The 19,367-nt window shown below is 44.5% G+C and overlaps 1 protein-coding gene across 2 annotated transcripts; it reads left to right on the top strand.

Moving 5' to 3' along the window:
- Positions 1-876: 876 nt before the first annotated feature.
- On the top strand, positions 877-7,863 carry LOC113009687 (uncharacterized). Of its 2 annotated transcripts, none has more exons than XR_003270232.1 (2): positions 877-7,524; positions 7,788-7,863. XR_003270232.1 is itself a non-coding variant. In XM_026148147.1 (2 exons), the coding sequence occupies exon 2, from the start codon at positions 1,530-1,532 to the stop codon at positions 7,278-7,280; it is 5,751 nt and encodes a 1,916-aa protein (XP_026003932.1). In that variant the 5' UTR covers positions 877-1,055; positions 1,319-1,529; the 3' UTR covers positions 7,281-7,863. The 2 variants fall into 2 exon arrangements, 1 of the variants encoding a protein (XP_026003932.1); XM_026148147.1 differs by having other exon boundaries at positions 877-1,055; positions 1,319-7,863.
- The last annotated feature ends 11,504 nt before the right edge of the window (positions 7,864-19,367 follow it).

Genomic DNA, 19,367 nt, shown 5'->3' on the forward strand with positions numbered 1-19,367 from the left:
TTTTCTAACAGCAACGTTGAGCCTCTCTAGCCGACTTCGAATCAGCTCCCTGAGGTGTGTTTATATCAAAAATGCATGCTGAATGGAAGAGACAAAGCGGTTGAGAAAGAGTCTCGGTGGCAAAGTTGCAAAACCATAACTTTGTGACTTTTTTTTTGCTGAGCTTAAGTAATGCTGCATTATGTAAAACATTTATGTTGTTTGGCCACAGTGTAGAAATTCTAAAGAATGTTTTAGTGTTCATTTATGAGAGCATGGTCATGCGTCTGTGCTTGAAATTTATATGGTCCAGGAAAATTTACCAGGTATCTGAGGTTTTTTTTTTTCCAGATGGCTGATCCTCATGATGTCATTGACTCAGTGGAAGCAAACCTCACTTCGTGGCAGTACAAAGGGAATTCCGACAGCATTTCAGAAAGCGTCAGGCACTGTCCCAAAAGGGGATCCTACAAACTTCTGTGAGAAAGGAAATGCCAGATGAAAAGATCCCCAGGTTGACCTTGAACGTCTTGTAGTGCCACTCCACCTGATACTCTAAGCTGGGCTTTGTTTGGATTAAAAGACAGCGCAAGCGCGTGAATGTTCTCTTCCTGTTTTCCAGATCTTAGAAATCTTAGATAATATGAAGGATTCTTGCATTTTAGTTAGGTAATAAACATATTTTGTACTCAATATAATTACTATAATCCAAGATATTTGCATTTAAAATGTGTCCCATCATTACTGGACATACTCAAAGCCAGGTTTGTTTGTGACTACTTTATTTATTGAGACGTTAAGATGCCAAATTTAACATTTGACTGCACAATAAAAAGAAAAAAGTTTTTTTGTTTTGTTTTTACATAAACAAGGCTGTTCTGGCTCCTTAAGAGTCACCACTCATGTTATGTAGTGTTATACAAGTTCATGCGATCTTTATTCGTTTCTGGCACACTGTTCATTTTATTTTGACATTCTACCGGAAGTGCTACTTCTCATTACTTCCTGTCTAACGGGAGAAGGACAGTTTGCTACTCCTGTGCCTGCCTATGCTACCTCTTAAGCCAGCACAGTCTGTAAGTTGGCAGTATTGTTGTGTTTTATGTTAGCACTAACTGCCGTGTGTTGTTTGTGATATTTTGAGAAAGCAAATTGACTCAATGATGTGCTTTATTAGTCATTAGCCTAAACGCTAATTAGCGCTAGCTAACCGCTAACGTTAGCTTGTTAGCTTGTTTCGTTCTGCTTTGCTTTGCATAGTAACAGGTCATAGCATCTTCTAATTGTAAGAATGTTTGCTTATATTAGCTCACATGGGATATTTTGTGTTTGTTTACAGTTTTACCATTCATCCATTCATGTATTTCGACAAAGCCATGCTATGCATCCAATCAAATAAATCCACCAGAAAGGAACAACGGTGTGGTTTTTTCTACATGGGATGATGGTTGTCTGTCTGCCTAGTTAAGTGCGAGGGCAGAACAGTAAAAAGACTGGCGAAACGGCTACTTCAGGAGGCAGTCTTCCAGACATCTGACCCAGACGCCACTATGCTGTCAGCAGAGGAGGAGCAGCTGGAGGTACGGTCCACCTGCTCTGGATCTACATCCAGATCCCGCAGCTCACTCGCCAAAGCAGCAGTCGAAGCACGGGCAAAGGCCGAAGCAGCACGCGCCAGAGCAGAGTTTACACGACGGGAGATTGAGGTGAAAATGAGGCAAGCAGAGTTAAGTGCTACATTAGAAGCACTAAAAGAAGAAAAGGAAGCAGAAGCTGCGCTCGCTGAAGCCAATGTATTTGAAGCAGCAATAGCAGAGGAGCTTCCAGCTTCAACCCAGTCATACAGACTACAGAGTTATCTTGGATATTCTTCACCAGAGCATCGCAGAGAAGACTTGCCGGACCCCAAACACTTTACGCCGATAAAACAATGTGACATCAGTCCAATCCCCGATCCAGCCACTTCACCTCAATATGTCCCACAGGTAAATCAACAGGACATCAAATATGAGATTGGCAGCCATCTGACACCAGCTGCTGATACCCAAGAAAAATGTGGCCAAAGGTATGTAAGTACCACACCGCAACCTATGAGCTTTTCCCCTTACACTCCACCTTTCCAGCCAACGCAAATCAACAACGGGAACAGTGACTTTGCTAATCTCACTAAGTTTCTGGCAAAAAGAGAATTGGTGGCAGACGGTCTGACAAAGTTTACGGACAGAGCAGAGGACTACTGGGCATGGAGAGCTTCTTTCTGTAACGCTATTGAAGGGTTAAGCTTAAAGCCTAGCGAACAGTTAGATTTGCTCACCCGGTGGCTTGGAGAAGAGTCGTCTAAGCATGCCAAACGTATACGCTCTGTCCATCTCAACAATCCAGCAGAGGGCCTACGTCGAGTTTGGACACGGCTACAAGAATGTTATGGCACCCCAGAGGCTATTGAGAAGTCGCTCCTTGACAGACTTGAACGCTTTCCTAGAGTGTCAAACAAAGACCCCCAGAATCTCAGAGAACTTGGCGACCTACTTTCTGAAATTGATGCAGCCAAATCAGACGGCTCTTTACCTGGGCTAGTGTATTTGGACACATCACGTGGCATTGCCCCGATAGTTGATAAGTTGCCAACAAATCTTCAAGACAGGTGGATGTCAGAGGGGACTAAATACAAGCAGAGACATGATGTATATTTCCCTCCATTCTCATTCTTCTGTCGCTTCATACAAGATGAAGCGAAAATGAGAAACGACCCCAGTTTTAAGTCTACTGTATCAGGTCCCACATCCTATCCAACAACTCACGACAACCACTATACAAGATTTGCCAAGTCAAGACCACCTGTTGCCGTCCACAAAACAGAGGTAAACAAAACTCACAAACCAAACTTAGGCAGCACGAGTGAGTTCACAAACAAACTGTGTCCCATCCACAAGAAACCGCACCCGTTAAAGAAGTGTAGAGGTTTCAGGGAAAAGACACTAGATGAGCGTAAGGCATACCTCAGGGAACACAACATCTGTTTTAGGTGCTGCAATTCCTCAGCTCACCAAGCTAAAGACTGTAAGGAAGAGATTACTTGCCTAGAGTGCAACAGCAACAAACACGTTGCAGCGCTGCATGCAGGTCCAGCTCCATGGACACAAAACACAAAAGCTCAAAACATTGCCCCAGACCAGGACAGGGAGGAGCATGGCGGGGAGAGTAGCCTAGACTTGGAGACTAGCTCAGCATGCACTCAAGTTTGTGGGGACTTAGGTGGGGGGCGTTCCTGCTCCAAAATATGTCAAGCCTACATTTATCCAAAGGGGCATCCAGACAAAAAGGTCAAGGTTTACGCTATCATAGATGACCAGAGCAATAGGTCATTAGCGAAGTCAAATCTTTTCGACACCTTTGGCATCCCAATGAGCAACCTAGCGCCATACACACTTAAGACATGTACAGGGGTTTCCACTACAAATGGCCGCTTAGCTGAGAACCTCTTTATACAGTCTGTTGATGGCCAGTTCAGCTCTCCTCTGCCTTCTTTGCTCGAGTGTGACTCACTCCCAGACAACAAGAATGAAATACCAACGCAAGAGATTGCCCTAGCCCATCAACACCTCAAACACCTAGCAGATCATATGCAGCCCCTAGACCCTGAGGCTGACATTATGTTGCTGTTAGGCCGAGACATAATACAAGTGCACAAAGTGTATGAACGAGTGAATGGACCAGTCAATGCTCCATTTGCCCAGAGACTTGCACTTGGGTGGGTTATTGTAGGTGATGTATGCCTAGGAGGAGCCCATAAGCCAGCCATCATAGGCACATACAGAACGAGTGTTCTAGAGAACGGGCATCCAAGTCTCCTAACACCCTGTCAAAACAGCTTTCATGTCAAAGAGCAGTCACACAACAAATCCTGGAACACTCACAGTTCATGTCAAATAGGGAAACACATATTCCAGCAAAGTGAAAAGGACGAGGAGCTAGCCCCTTCCTTTGAAGACCAAGCCTTTCTAGAAATTATGGAAAGAGACTTTTACCAAGACGATGCAAATAGCTGGACAGCTCCACTTCCTTTCCGTACACCGAGAACCCACCTCCCAAACAACAGAAACCAAGCACTCAGCCGCTTAGAGTCGTTGCGCCGCACATTAAATAAACGCCCTGAGATGGAGAGACATTTTATGGATTTTATGCAGGGGTTGTTTGACAGGGATCACGCCGAACCAGCACCAGCTCTCGAAGAAGGAGAAGAATGCTGGTATCTGCCCTTCTTTGGCGTTTATCACCCGCAGAAGCCCGGGAACATCAGGGTGGTATTTGACTCAAGTGCTAAGTTTCAGGGAGTGTCCTTAAATGATGTGCTGCTCAAAGGTCCAAATATGAATAACAGTCTGATTGGGGTGCTCATCCGTTTCAGAGAAGAAACGGTGGCTGTCACAGCGGACATACAACAAATGTTCCACTGCTTTCAGGTGCGAGAAGACCACAGGAACTTCCTCCGGTTCCTTTGGTACCGCAACAATGACCCAAGAGAGCCAGTTGTCGAGTACAGAATGAAAGTGCACGTGTTCGGCAACAGCCCCTCTCCAGCGGTGGCAATTTTCGGTCTGAGAAAGGCAGCACACCTGTTCGACACACAGCACTATTCTGAGGCCAAACAGTTTGTTCAAAGACATTTCTATGTCGACGATGGACTCAAATCCCTCCCTACTGAGTCAGAGGCAATTAAGCTCCTCAAAGACACACAGGAGCTGCTCGCTGCGTCCAACCTGAGGCTCCACAAAATAGCTTCAAACAGCCCAAATGTCATGAAAGCATTCTCTACTGTAGATTTGGCAAGCGGGCTCAAGGACATAGATTTCAACACAGAGTTTCCTCCAATGCAGAGAAGCTTAGGAGTATGTTGGGACATTGAAGGCGACACCTTCACATTCAGAGTCTCTCAAGCCGAAAAGCCTTACACGAAAAGAGGTGTTCTGTCCACTATCAACAGCCTTTTTGACCCGCTGGGGTTTGCAGTGCCAGTGAGCATCAAGGGGAGGGCACTGTTGCGGGAGCTGACAAAAGAGACTTGTGGGTGGGATGAGACTCTTCCAGAGGGCATGTTTAAGGAGTGGTCAGAATGGAAAAATGCTCTCAAACAACTCGAGCAAATCCGTATCCCAAGGCCATACTGCCCCTTCTCCTTTCTTGGTGCGAAGCACAGAGAAATCTGTGTCTTCTGTGATGCATCAACCCAGGCTATTGCAGCCGTGGCTTACCTGAAGTTAACGAACAAAAATGGTGAGACAGAGTTTGCGTTCATATTCGGGAAAGCCAAACTTGCCCCCAAGCCCGATCTTACCATTCCCAGGCTCGAGCTGTGTGCATCGGTGTTAGCGGTGGAAGTTGGGGAACTAATCAGAGATGAAATGGACATTCAGATTAGTAACATGCGCTTCTTCTCCGACAGCAAAGTCGTTCTTGGCTATATCTACAATGAGGCAAGAAGATTTCACGTTTTCGTGAACAACCGGGTGCAACGCATCAGACGAGCAACAGTACCAACTCAGTGGGGCTATGTACCCTCGGTGCACAACCCGGCCGATCACGGATCCAGATCTCTACCTGCCGAAAAACTGTTGTCCAGCACATGGTTGAAAGGGCCGGAGTTTCCCTTAAAGCCCTTACAGAGCAACTCATCAGGTACATTCCAACTTCAAAACCCCGACTCAGACATTGAAGTTCGTCCCTTGATCACTGCCACCATTCAAACATCATACCCCTGTTTAAAGACTGCAAACTTAGAATCTTTCTCCAGCTGGCAGTCCCTTACCAGGGCAGTTGCACGTTTGGCACACATTGCACGCACCTTTAAGGTAAAGCAATCAGGCGGACAATGTAAGGGATGGCATATATGTCATGAACTCACTACCTCAGATTTTGAGCAAGCAAGAGAGACGGTTATAAAAGCAGTCCAACAAGAAAGCTTCCCAGAGGAGCTCAAACAAATAGAGTCAAGGAAGGACATCCCAAAGAAAAGCCCTCTCTTAAAGCTTTCTCCCTACCTTGACAAATCAGGCCTCCTGAGGCTTGGCGGACGCCTTCTTCATTCTGACCTTGAGTCCGCAGAAAAACACCCCTTGATTATGCCGCACAAACACCATGTAACTAACCTGTTAGTCCGCTATTACCATGAAAGGGTCAGGCACCAGGGGCGTCATCTTGCAGAGGGTGCTTTAAGATCCGCAGGTTACTGGGTCTTAGGAGGTAAACGCCAGATCAGCAGCCTCATTTACTCATGCGTAGTTTGTCGCAAGCTAAGGGGAGTAACACAGTTCCAAAAAATGTCAGATCTTCCTGCAGAACGCCTTAGTGCTGAGCCTCCATTCTCTTACGTAGGCATAGATGTGTTCGGGCCATGGTCTGTTGCCTCTCGTCGTACTCGGGGCGGACTTGCCAGCAGCAAACGATGGGCAGTGATGTTCACCTGCATGAGCACAAGGGCAGTTCACCTTGAGATCATAGAGGGGATGGACACGTCTAGCTTCATTAACGCTCTCCGCAGGTTCTTTTCAGTCAGAGGACCTGCAAAGCAATTGAGATCGGATTGTGGAACTAACTTCACAGGAGCCTCCAGGGAGCTAGGGTTTGACAAAAGGATTCCTTGTGACCCACGTGTTAAATCCTTCCTAAATGATCATGGATGTAGTTGGGTCTTCAACCCTCCCTACTCTTCTCACATGGGGGGCAGTTGGGAGCGGATGATAGGAGTGGCACGTAAGATATTAGACTCCCAGCTCGCTCAACTTGGTTCCAGGCCCCTCACGCACGACGTCCTGATCACCTTCATGGCAGAGGTGGCCGCCATCATCAACGCACGGCCGCTGGTTCCAGTGTCAAGTGATCCCGATGTTCCGTGCATCCTTACTCCCGCCACACTCCTCACGCAAAATGTTGGTGCACCTCCAACACCCTTAGGTGACTTCGGGGAGAAGGACCTCTACAGGCAACAGTGGAAAAGAGTTCAGAGTCTGGCCAACTCTTTCTGGCATCGCTGGCGTAAGGAGTACTTATCAACACTGCAATGCCGCCGCAAGTGGCATTCCACCAGACCAAACCTGCAGCAGGGGGATGTGGTCCTCCTGAAAGATCCTCTCGTGAAGAGAAATCAGTGGCCCATAGGGGTGATTGCAAAGGTTCATCCTAGTAGTGACGGACTTGTCAGGAAGGTAGAAGTCAAGGTGGTGAAAGATGGTAAAGCCAAAGTTTACTTTAGGCCAGTCACAGACGTTGTTCTTCTTGTATCAGCTGCTGTGCAACAAGTTTAGTTTGGGTACAAGTGTGACATCTTACCGATGTCAGGCGGGGAGTGTTCTGGCTCCTTAAGAGTCACCACTCATGTTATGTAGTGTTATACAAGTTCATGCGATCTTTATTCGTTTCTGGCACACTGTTCATTTTATTTTGACATTCTACCGGAAGTGCTACTTCTCATTACTTCCTGTCTAACGGGAGAAGGACAGTTTGCTACTCCTGTGCCTGCCTATGCTACCTCTTAAGCCAGCACAGTCTGTAAGTTGGCAGTATTGTTGTGTTTTATGTTAGCACTAACTGCCGTGTGTTGTTTGTGATATTTTGAGAAAGCAAATTGACTCAATGATGTGCTTTATTAGTCATTAGCCTAAACGCTAATTAGCGCTAGCTAACCGCTAACGTTAGCTTGTTAGCTTGTTTCGTTCTGCTTTGCTTTGCATAGTAACAGGTCATAGCATCTTCTAATTGTAAGAATGTTTGCTTATATTAGCTCACATGGGATATTTTGTGTTTGTTTACAGTTTTACCATTCATCCATTCATGTATTTCGACAAAGCCATGCTATGCATCCAATCAAATAAATCCACCAGAAAGGAACAACGGTGTGGTTTTTTCTACATGGGATGATGGTTGTCTGTCTGCCTAGTTAAGTGCGAGGGCAGAACAAAGGCAATATGTTAAAGTCTGATTAATCCTCTGATTTCTGGCTCTTTTCCACACCGTGTATTCTGCCGTGTCTCTAGATGGCGCTCCTCCCTGAGCCATGGTTCTGTTGGAGGTTTCTTCCTTTCAAAAGGGAGTTTTTCCTTCTCACTGTTGCCAAATGCTTTCTCATCGATTGTTATCTGATCGTTGGAGTTTTCTCTCTATTATTCTATGGTGTACCTTACAATATAAAGCACCTTCAGACAACAGGGGGCAAAATGATTTTGCGGGTTTTCTCTATATTATTGTAGCATTTTTATCTTACAATATAAAGCACCTAGAGGCAACTTTCATTGTGATTTGGTGCTGTACAAATCAAACCGAACTGAATTGGATTAAACACTCAGTATTGATCTGCTGCTTGAGTTTTTGCATGTCATGGTGCTGAATGCAAAGTGTGGAAATTATACCAACACACTTTATTTGTATTAGCAACAGACCGTGCGCAGGAAACCTTACACAGTGCAAACATACACACTCCCATTCACATCCGAGTACACAATCTGACAGCAGCCACTGAAAGGGTGTAGAGAAGAGCCGCACCTTGAGAGCCCCAACAACTTTTTTCATGTCTCGCAAACAGAAACAAGTCTCAAGCTTCTTCCTCCCACACAGCACATTTCACACATTCCACATGAATGTTTGCTTTTTTTTCTTTTTTTTTTTTGGACTTTTTTTTTGCTTTACCAGGTCACGAGAATCAATCCAGTGCAGCATTTTGTGTCTCACCAGCTTCTGGAGATCACTCTACAAAGACTATTTATTTCATCTTGTGCAACTCCTTCTTTGCATAGTCATCGTTTTTTTTTCTGCAGTCCAATTGAAAGTCTTGCTTCTCCCTGTGAGTATTTATGTCCTCATGGGCTAACCATAAAGATAGCTTCCCCATGCTTTCATTTCCTCACTCACAGTGGGAATCCTGACCAAGGGCTTGAGCTCTGGTCATCGCTCCAACTACAACACGTCTCACTGCTTCCTGTTATCGGTGATTACATAAGGTTGGGAAACAAAGACATCCTAGGTTGTCGGGGAAGCGACGAGCTTCCCTGTCGACATCCACGAGAATGGAATAATTGGACTTTTCATAGCGACGCTGATGGAAGACGCAGCTGTTGGCATTCAGAAACATCCTTGTGTACGAACACAGCCTTGGAAATATGAATAATACTCCAAATCATTCAGCGTTCTATCACAACGTTAATTCTGGCTTTCTTGTGTCATTTCAGTGGTTACCTCAGCCTGAAGTTTCCTGATTTGAAAGTCCTGGTCAGCTGTTTGCATGTTTTGGTTTGGCTGTGTGGGTTTCACAGGTTTGGTTAATTTTAAAATGATGTGAAAGTAAGTGGTTGTCTGGCTCGTTGTTTTGGGCCCGTGACACAATAGCAACCTGTCTGCCTCTTGCTCTGAAACAGCTGGGAGAGGATCCAGCACCCATGAGAAAAAAAATGGATAAATGTGTTTGACTCAGTTTGAAACAGTGTCTGCACCGCATCGGTATGGGCTAAAGTGACCAAATCACCCTCTATACGTGGAATATGTGTGTGTGTCTTCGTGTCCCACATCTCAAGACAATGTCCCAGATTTTGGCTTGTTCTGTAGAACATGCACTTTTCGAACATTTTACTTTTACCCAGTGCAAATGAAGGAAAGGCTTTTTATCACAGCTAGTAGAACATCACCCTTCCTGCCATCCTCATCAGTGAAAGTTACGAGTCAGCAAAAAGTCACAAGCGTTGCAGATTTTGTTGAATATGATGGAAACTTCTGCTGAGAAAACAAGGTGGCAGAATATTCTGAGAAACAGAACCTCAACACAAATAAAAAACTATCTATCTATCTATCTATCTATCTATCTATCTATCTATCTATCTATCTATCTATCTATCTATCTATCTATCTATCTATCTATCTATCTATCTATCTATATTGCACAGCAGATGTTTTTCGACTCAGCTTTTCATAACGTGATAAGCAATGCAAAACTGATTTTTTTTAAAAATAGGTGACCTGTTTGTTTTGCATTTCCTCATTTTGTGTTATATAAACAATGCTGCGATGAAACGATTCAGTGTCGCCAAAATAAATAATGAGGTGAAAGTAAACCCTTTGAGGCAAAAACCTCTCGATGCTATCACCTGCTGCAGGCACAGACTGAATCATTCGGACAACATTTGACAATTTCAGCCTCAGCATATATCAATAAAGACGTGGTTTGATGACTATTAGAACAGTTTCTGGGGGTTTTTTAAGAGTAGCTGCATAGACAGAGATCACCCTAACTAACTTCTGACATGCACCCAGTCATTTTGTTCAAATAGGAAGGTGTAGAATATGACAGAAACCACTCAGAGCTCCTGATAAAGTAACAGAATTAAAGACTTTATTCTTTCAATCACACAAAGCTACTCCAGTGGAGTAGATATAAATATGAAAAGCATGACTGGTCCCCTTTAAGTGGCCTAGATAGCCATCCAGGGAGTCAGCATGCACCATGAACTCAGAAAATCTGACCTAAGTAACATTCAATCGGCTACTCCAATGCTTCTCCTCTTATAACATGCCAAAATTCTTTGGACTATTCCTTTAACAAGCAAAACTGTCGTCCTCGTGGAAGCATTAGACAAAAGGTCACAAGAGTAGTTTGACTGTTTGCACCAAAATTCTTGGCAATCCAACAGACAAGCAGCTACAGGTATCTCAGGCCCTGGTGTGTCACATGATGCCTTTTGTGCATATTTCTGGGGTAAATACAGTGTGTAGGTCACTGTGGACAGTGCTGAGGATGCAGAGTGATACAGCGGGAACTTCAGCAGCACTCCCCGGGGACTAGGCCTCGGTCCTGGGAAGTAGTGGCCCGAGATCAAGCAGACCATCGCGACTTGAGCCTGTTGCAATACTGGGAACCTCCTTTCCCAGCATGGGTTGTTGGTTGACATGTGAACAGCTACTAGGATTAGCTCCTCCCAGATTTCGGTGGGAAGACTTTTCTCTTTAGTGACTGAAGGCAAAGAGGAAAAGATTTTCTCCTGGGCGGTAACTATTATTAACAAGCCCGGTGGACTGCTAAACAAGGCAGTTCTTGTGGGAATGTTTAGTTGGATCAAATGTCCTGTTTCCAAGAGAGCAAAATTATTTTGTGCATGTGTAGCATGTTGTATCATGATCACTCTGATCCATCCCTCTTAGCTGAGGGGGGAGCCCTGAACTTGGTAACAAAGCCTGGTGTCTGGTTCTGTAAGATTGCTATTTGATTAAGACTAATCTTGAGGTTTTTCTTTCAACTGCTTTTGTCTCGGGTGGAAGTACTTTTTTTTGTTGCTCTCTTTCAATGTCTAAATTAACACTCAGCCTGTTCGACTGGATTTTGAGCCCTCTGATTTAAAAACAGCTGCACCCAAGGATAATGTCTATGAGGGGGACAGACATGAGAAAATGCCAATCAAGCAGTTTACAAATTAAGGGGAGGAAAGCGTTCCTTTCCTTTCTTCTTTAGAGTCTGCGTAGGAAATAGATAACAAAAAACAAAGGAAAGCAACTAGCGTCAAAGTTCCCTAATTAAGACATAATTAGTGCATTCTGGAAGTCGGAAGTGGAAATTCATGTGGAATGCCCCCTCAAGTTGAAGCAGCTCCATCAACCTCGAGTTAAAAACCCAGGATGGCGGCAGTGAACATAAACAGTAGCTGTCATGTCACTGAGTCTGCAGCCCGGTGTTTTTGTGTGTTTTAGTTATATTTTTCAATTATTGTAATTCATGGGTTTTGGTTCCGCTTATTATATATTTAGTCCTAGGATTTTGGTTTCTGTTATTTTGCCTTTCTAATGTTCCTTGTCGTGTCATGTCTTGTCTCCTTGTTCCCTCTGTCTCCCCAGTCAGTCAGGTCTCTATGTTCAGTGTCAAGTCTGTGTCTCTGTGCCTGTTGTGTGCTTCCTATTTTATTTTGATAGTCCCTGTCCTGTGTACAGTGTGTCTGGTTTTGCTGGCTCTGATTTCTCCCTGCTGTGTTTCTCTTCTGTCTCCCTTTCCCCGATTGTATTTAAGCCCTGTGTTTTTTCCTTGCTCTGTGTTGTGTTGTACCTACTCATGTGTGTAAGTCTCGCTGTGGTCCATGTTTCTAGTTTCCTTGAGTTTCTCAATGTTCTTTTCCTAGTTTTTCCTAGTTTTGTTTGTTTTTTGTGCTTATGTTTTGGACATTTTTCCCAACAATAAAGCTGCTGCCTTGAGTTCACCTTTTGTGTCCTGCATTTGGGTCCACCTCCTGCTGGACACAGCCTCACATGACAGTAGCAAAACTGCAAAACTTTTAGGCTACGTCCACACGTACACGGGTATTTTTGAAAATGGAAATTTTCCGTTTTCGTTTTCTTTTTTAAAAAATCCTGTCCACACGTAAACGCAAAAACGAAGGAAAACGCTGCTAGGAACATGCCAAAGCAACAGGTGGCGATATATTCCGAACCTGTAGAAATGTTGGCCAATCAGAAGTCTAGAAGCCTGGGTGGGAAAAGTAACCAAAGATGGCGCATAGAAACAGAACTGAGTCCTATGTGGAGGAACAGAAACTGTGTTGTATATGTAATCATGTAAACACTGCAGAGAGTAAAGTTAACAGTAACAGTATTTTGTCCAAGTCCGCCACTGTAGAAATCCATTTCACCGAAATAATAACGTGGCGCAAAGTGTGACGTGAAAAAAGGCGCACACCTTTGATGCTGCGTTTTCTCCATTTTTCTCGTCCACACGTAAATGCAAAAACTGAGTTTTCGAAAATATTCACCCTGGCAGGCGTATTTAAAAATCTCAGTTTTCAGTGACCGAAAACGCCGTTTACGTGTGGACGAAAGGTGCAAACGCAAAAATCTCTGTTTTCAAAAATACCCGGGTACGTGTGGACATAGCCTTAATCTGTGCTGCCACTGTTCTGTATTTGTGACTATGTGACAGGCTGTATCCATGAACATGCTGCAGCAGTGTTTTTAACAAGCACTATGATTAGGGTTGCCAACCGTCCCTTAAAAAACGGAATCGTCCCGTATTTAGAAACAAAAGTACACGTCCCGTATTGAGCTAATAAGGGACGCACTTTGTCCCGTAATACAGTGAGAATCAAAAGTAGTCTATAAATGTTTATGGAATTAACACTTTGTTTGAAAACATAATTCCCAGCCCCTCTCCTGCTTTGTGACCAATGAGCTGACAGCACACTTATGACAATTCGAGTATGACAATTCAGATTACCGCTCATCTCATTGGTCGAGGAAAGGTCGCTTACAGAGAAAATACCGGAAGACAACAGATGACCACAACAAGAAGCATGGCCAACAGGGAAACAAACGCCGACACTGCGGTGCAAGTCTCGGATGACAGTACACCTAAAGCTGGGCAGACACTGTGCGATTTTTTCAGTCGCGTTATTCAGCTCCTGCTCAAACTGCACAATTGACTCGCAGGGGTTAGAAGTTGGTAGGTCACGATGCAGGTCTCACACTATACCGCCCGATGCTCTGATGCGACCTGAGTGCGCACACTGTGCCTCCATAAAATGAAGGTTATAACAGAAAATCTGTCGCTCTCCCTCTCTGTCTCTCACTCACACAGACACACCACCACCACCATCAACTTTGCTAAATTGCTAATGAAAAACATTGATCAGGCAGCTGTGACTGAGCAGCAGTGTCGATCCAACTATTTTCACGGTTGTTGTGGTCGTGATCATTTTGTGATGCCACATCGAAAAGGCTCGGATGAGCTTTCCAAAGTTCTCCAAGTTGTGCCTCCGTCGCTTGTGTCCAGATCACACGCTGCACTGCCGTGCTGCTCCATCTTTTACACCAACGTTTACGTGTTTGCGCGTGAGCAGTGAGCCCCTGTGGTGACACCCTCACGAGCGATTGATGATCGGGAGCTGGTCGTGAGGTGTTAATCACTTCTCGTTACCGTATACTACACGACGCACGATGAAGGCCAAAATCGGTCCGATCACTCAAAAATCGTCTCAAAATGGGCCTAAAACCGCACAGTGTGAGCCCAGCGTTAGAGCAGCAATGTTTGTTCCCCTCAGAGAAAGGGAAGAATGGGAAAAGGAAAACACCTGGCTGGAAAAAGTTAATATGGGCATGTGCAGTGAATATCAGCGCTATGTGGCCAGAAGTGTGATAATATAACTTATTTTGTGTAATAAACAACTGCAAGGATGGATGATTACAACAAATTGATGACTAATACATAAAAGTAATACATAGATGAATAATGATGATGAGTTATGATGCGTAATCATGGGAACAAGCGGGTTTACAAACAGGAGCAGCTGATTAGCATTAGAAAAGCTGAAATAATACCTCAACTGAAGCCAATTGTACTAAATGCACTAAATGTGCACTGTTACAAGAATATTTTTCTTTCTATTGTTTTCTATTATTTTAAGTTAAGCAGGACAGAGTTCTTTTAAAGAAAGATTTACTTATATTCTCAAAAGTTAAGCATGACAGGCTTCTGTTTAAGAAAGAGACCTGTTTTACTGTGTTAATGTTGTCATTTTGAGCTAAAAATAAAAGGCTAAATGATCATTTGTTTCACATGTGTTCATATCACAAAGAATACACATCTACTTAAATCAAATTCAAGTCAAATGGTTAAAAAAATAATTTCACACAAAAAAAAAGAGCTAGAAAATTCACCACACTGGGAAGGGTGAAGACAACTGGGTCGCCCGGCCCTGGCCACGAGGTGTCCCTTATTTATTTTTCAGGGAGTTGGCAACCCTAACTATGATGCATAGTTAGTGATGTTTTACTTTGCTAAGATGCCAAACAAATCCTGTTTTTTCCTTGGTTTTTTACAACTTTACTACTGGAACAAGGTCAACTTGGCAGTGACGGCACTCCTTGTTTCCGAAGTATCTAGAGCGCGGCATATATCTTTGTTCTTTTAACCCGTTACAGAGGCCAAAGTGCAGGTTTTATTATCATTTTGTATCACCCTGCTTCTTGGTTTCCTGTGGTCACGCCTGTTTTTGTTAAACAAATGAGATGTTAACTATTAAGCTTTAGAAGTGCTCACTTTCCAATGATTTCCCCTTTGAACAGATCCGGGCTTGCCAAGTTAAGCAGGCAGATTTAAGAGTGTTATTGAGCTTTTTCTTTAAATGCTGTTCTTTGATTGTGTGATTCACTGGAAGAGGCTTGTGATGAGATTCCATCGTCATATCTTAAGGTTGGGCAATTACCACGTTGTGTCTCACACAGTCTTATACTTCACTTCGAGATTAAATGATTTCAGGAAAGTTGCCAAGTATGTGAAATCACTTGGCATTATCAGACACAGGAACGCCCTGGTGGATGCAGACTCAAGCTAATGGTCTGTGCATCATCAGGCAGGTTGGCTCCTCTGCTCCTCTGGACCTCCACTGGACCTCCCACTCACTGCAGGATCAAAGTCATGCTGGATGTCAGGGGACCGGAGGAGAATGACATTGTCATCAACCACTGACCACACCATCACTATGCTAAATCATATCACGGTATTTCCTGCTGATAGGCCTGGTATGCCCCTGTTTGTCTTATTTCTTTTATTCTCGGCCTTTCTGGAATGTCAAATTACACAATGTGCAAGAGGAAATGTCAGATTTCACCATCACCCTAAAGTGTTTTTGTTTGCTGCGCTTGTGTTGCTAGCTGCGATGGTAAGCTCAACACGGGCCTGAGATGGACTAAACAATTGCCTTGTGGTTGAAGTGAAGTGGTTGTGTCGAAACCATGTCATGCTATGTAGCCTTTGCTTCCTGCATTTCACACACTCTTCCTTTGTCTTCTGTGCATGCAAGTGGACCAATGCAGTGAGCCAAAACTGCCACAGAATGGTTTCAATTTTAAGAAGAGTTACCTCACAGAAACAATACTCCCCAGCCCCACTTGGGTTTATTAAACTCACAGCAATTATTAGTGTGTATAAGTGTGTTTGATCTGGCTACAGTTCATGGCCTGTGTCTCTATCTGTGGGACCATTGATAACAGGTTGATCCATCCTTCTGTTTGGATTCAGGAGACGCTCAGAAGTTCTGCAGTCTCCCTGCTGAATTTAATCAAGCAATGAGACCAATGAAAGGAATTAAGACTGGAGCTGAGTCAGCCTCACAGAGGTCTCTTTATACTGCTGCCGAACTTGACGGGGTCCAGGGTTAGCATGCATCACACACAGGAAAACAGCAAGCAGCTTCCAGACAGTCGCAGCCACAGCAGTCCGCCTCTGAATCTCCCCCCCTACACACTCCTACTGCACGCTGTTTATAAGAAGCATATCGCCTTGCTAGAACCACTTTCAAAGAGCTTTCGTTCACATTGTGAGGCCCCCCATTTCCTCCTCTCTCTCAGGAGGGAAATGTAAGTGTGCAGGAGTGGAAATGTTGCAGAGTAGAAGGGAAGTGAGTGGACCATGTTATTTGTGGGGCTGTGAGGCCCATAGGCTTAAAATAAACTTACACAAAATGACTTACTGGAAACTGCTCAGTCTTCTGCTGCTGATTAATGCCTCATTTTTCTTTGGGCACAGAGAGTGTTTGAGAGCAGGACAGAGGGAGAAAGACTAACTTTTGTTTGATCCAAGGTCACTGAGTGGCCAGCTGCAAGGCGCTCTATCTAGCATAGGGATCTGTCTTCCTATTGGACATCCTGTCTCTGATGAATTCTTACTTCTCTGATTTAAAATTGCACAGAGGAAGCTGGCTGCTGTCAAGACACACCCACCAGCACACATACTTCAGCCAATCAGATGACTCCAGTTGTCCAGCATCCTTCGCACTCAAACAGCTGCCACAGGAGCTCCTCTACTGGAATTTTTTGTGTGTCTTTCCTTCCCTAATCTCTGACCACACACACTTGTTCAGTGTGACAGGCAGCCGCTGCCTTTTGGCTCTTACTCAGTCCTCCACCCCACCCCACCCCTCCACCCCACCCCTCCACACCCCACGTCTTCTGCACCGCCCTGAGACATGTGTGTGTTGTGAGGCAAATGAGCAGGAAAGCTGGGCAAACTTCAGAGACGGCTGTTGGAACCCAACAAAGGGGGCCCCCCACATCAGAGTTATATAACAGAAATCTAACTGCATGCTCACATGAAGAATATCACTCTTTTTCGCCTGCAGATGCATGCCGTGAGCTCATGCTGTGAACCCACATGCATTCTGGGTTTTTTTTTGTCTTGTATACTAAGAGAAACAGCATAGATGCAAATATATTATCCAGATATCTAAGTGATTTCTTATAGACATCATCTGGAGGGGATGTGACTTCATCTACTTAAAATCCAACGTTTGTCATTTGTGCTAAGTGTCCCTCTCCACCCAACATATTTAAAAAGTAATTTTGAATTTTTTTTAGCCCAATATCTGATATTTTTTAAATATTTTTCAATCAGTCGATTGAAGCCCAGAGGCAGGAGAATCCCCACAGTCCTCAGGGTATCACCACCCCAATCGAAGTTCATTGTCGTACAGACCCTTCCATAGTCTCCAGATTGGAACTCAGTCAAATCCAGCCAGTAGCAGTTCCCAGTCTAAAGCTTAGCCAGCCACACTCAATATTAGATTCTATTCAGGGCCCAGCCATTTAATATCAGCCCCTAGCTTGGAGTTTAGCCACCAGCAGCTAGCAACACATTCGTGTATAGATGTAAGCCACCAAAATCAACACCATGTTCCAGCCCAGAGCCATCCAGAAACAGCCGACAGAGTCTTCCAACACAGAGTGTAGCCAATCATTACCAGCAAGGGAAAGGAAGAAGGAAGGTAGGAAAGATCAGATTCTGTGGCCCAGATCCAGTGAGAAAAGAGAGTGGGAAACCATTGACTCAGAACCAGCTTTTATACTAGATCAACCGAAGGATCCAGTTGAAAGGAAGTTGGAGAACCTGGGAACCATCATCTATGGCTATGGGCTGAGCGGTTTGGGGTAAAGAACAAGACTCAGAGACAGCAGAAAGGCCCTTTAAACCAGTTAAAGTCCAGGAGACAGCGGGAAATTGACAGATTAGTGAAAGAGAGAAGACAAATGAGGAAACAGTGGAGGAAGGCCTTTGAGACAGAAAGGGAGGGACTTACTGCCCTGCAGGAGTAAATAAAGCAACAACTTACTAAGCTACGAAGAGCAGAACACCAGATGACAGCGTAAGAAGAAAGAACGGACCCTTTTCTACAGCAACCCATACAGCTTTGTTAGGGGCCTTTTTGTTGAAGAGAAGAGTGGGTGTCTCAAAATGCCCATAAATGACCTGGAAGATCATCTCAGGAAAACTAACTCTGAGGATCGGAGCAGTTACCATTCCGAGTGATATGCCGCCTATCCAGGCACCTGAACACCAAATGAACATAAGACCACCTACATGGATTGAAGTGGAGAAGGTAGTGAAGCACGCAAGAGCAGCATCGGCCCCAGAACCTAATGGCATCTCATATAGGCTCTATAACAACACATCAAGAGTCCTCAAATACCTGTGGAAACTTATGAAGGTAGCATGGCAGAAAGGAGTGATTCCAAAGGCTTGGCAAAAAGCAGGAGGTATTCTGATCCCTAAGGAGAAGAACTCCTCATCCATCAGCCAGTTTTGCCAGATCAGCCTGCTGAACGTAGAGCGAAACATCTTCTTCAGTGTCTTGGCCCAAAGACTATCAACTTTCCTGCAACAAAACAACTATATTGACACATCAGTGCAGAAGGCCGGCATCCAGGGCTTCTCGGGATGTCTGGGGCATGCCAGCGCCATCTGGCAGCAGATTCAAACTGCCAAGAAAGAACAAAGGGACCTTCATGTGGCCTTTTTAGACCTTGCCAACGCCTTTGGGTCAGTTCCGCACAAGATCTTGTGGATGGCTTTTAACTATTTCAGCGCACCAAACCACATCACAGGTCTGGTCAAGACCTACTTTCGGGACTTACAGTTTTGTGTGACAGCTGAGAACACCACCACAGCCTGGCAGCACCTGGGAATTGGAGTTATGGTGGGCTGCACAATTTCCCCTCTGGCATTAATCATGGCAATGAAGTTGGTCATGCGGGCATCTCGGTGGGTAGTGGGAGGTGAGAGACTCGTCTTCCTCCCATTAGAGCCTACATGGATGACATGACCATCATTACAACAGCAAAACCATGTATGAGACAATTGCTACAGAAGCTCCAGGAAAACATGGGCAAGAATGGGTAAGAAAGGAGTTTAAGCCAAGTAAATCTCACAGCATTTCCATCATAAAAGGAAAACTGACAGCTGAGCAATTCTATATCAGTGGAGAACTAATTCCAACAGTCTTAGAGAAGCCTATAAAGAGCCTGGGACAGTGGTATAATGCAGACCTCAATGATATGAATGATACCTGAATGGCTAGAAGAACTAAGGCAGAACTTGGCTA

Source organism: Astatotilapia calliptera, chromosome 17 (assembly GCF_900246225.1).
Source record: "Astatotilapia calliptera chromosome 17, fAstCal1.2, whole genome shotgun sequence".
In the NCBI taxonomy this organism is placed as follows: domain Eukaryota; kingdom Metazoa; phylum Chordata; class Actinopteri; order Cichliformes; family Cichlidae; genus Astatotilapia; species Astatotilapia calliptera.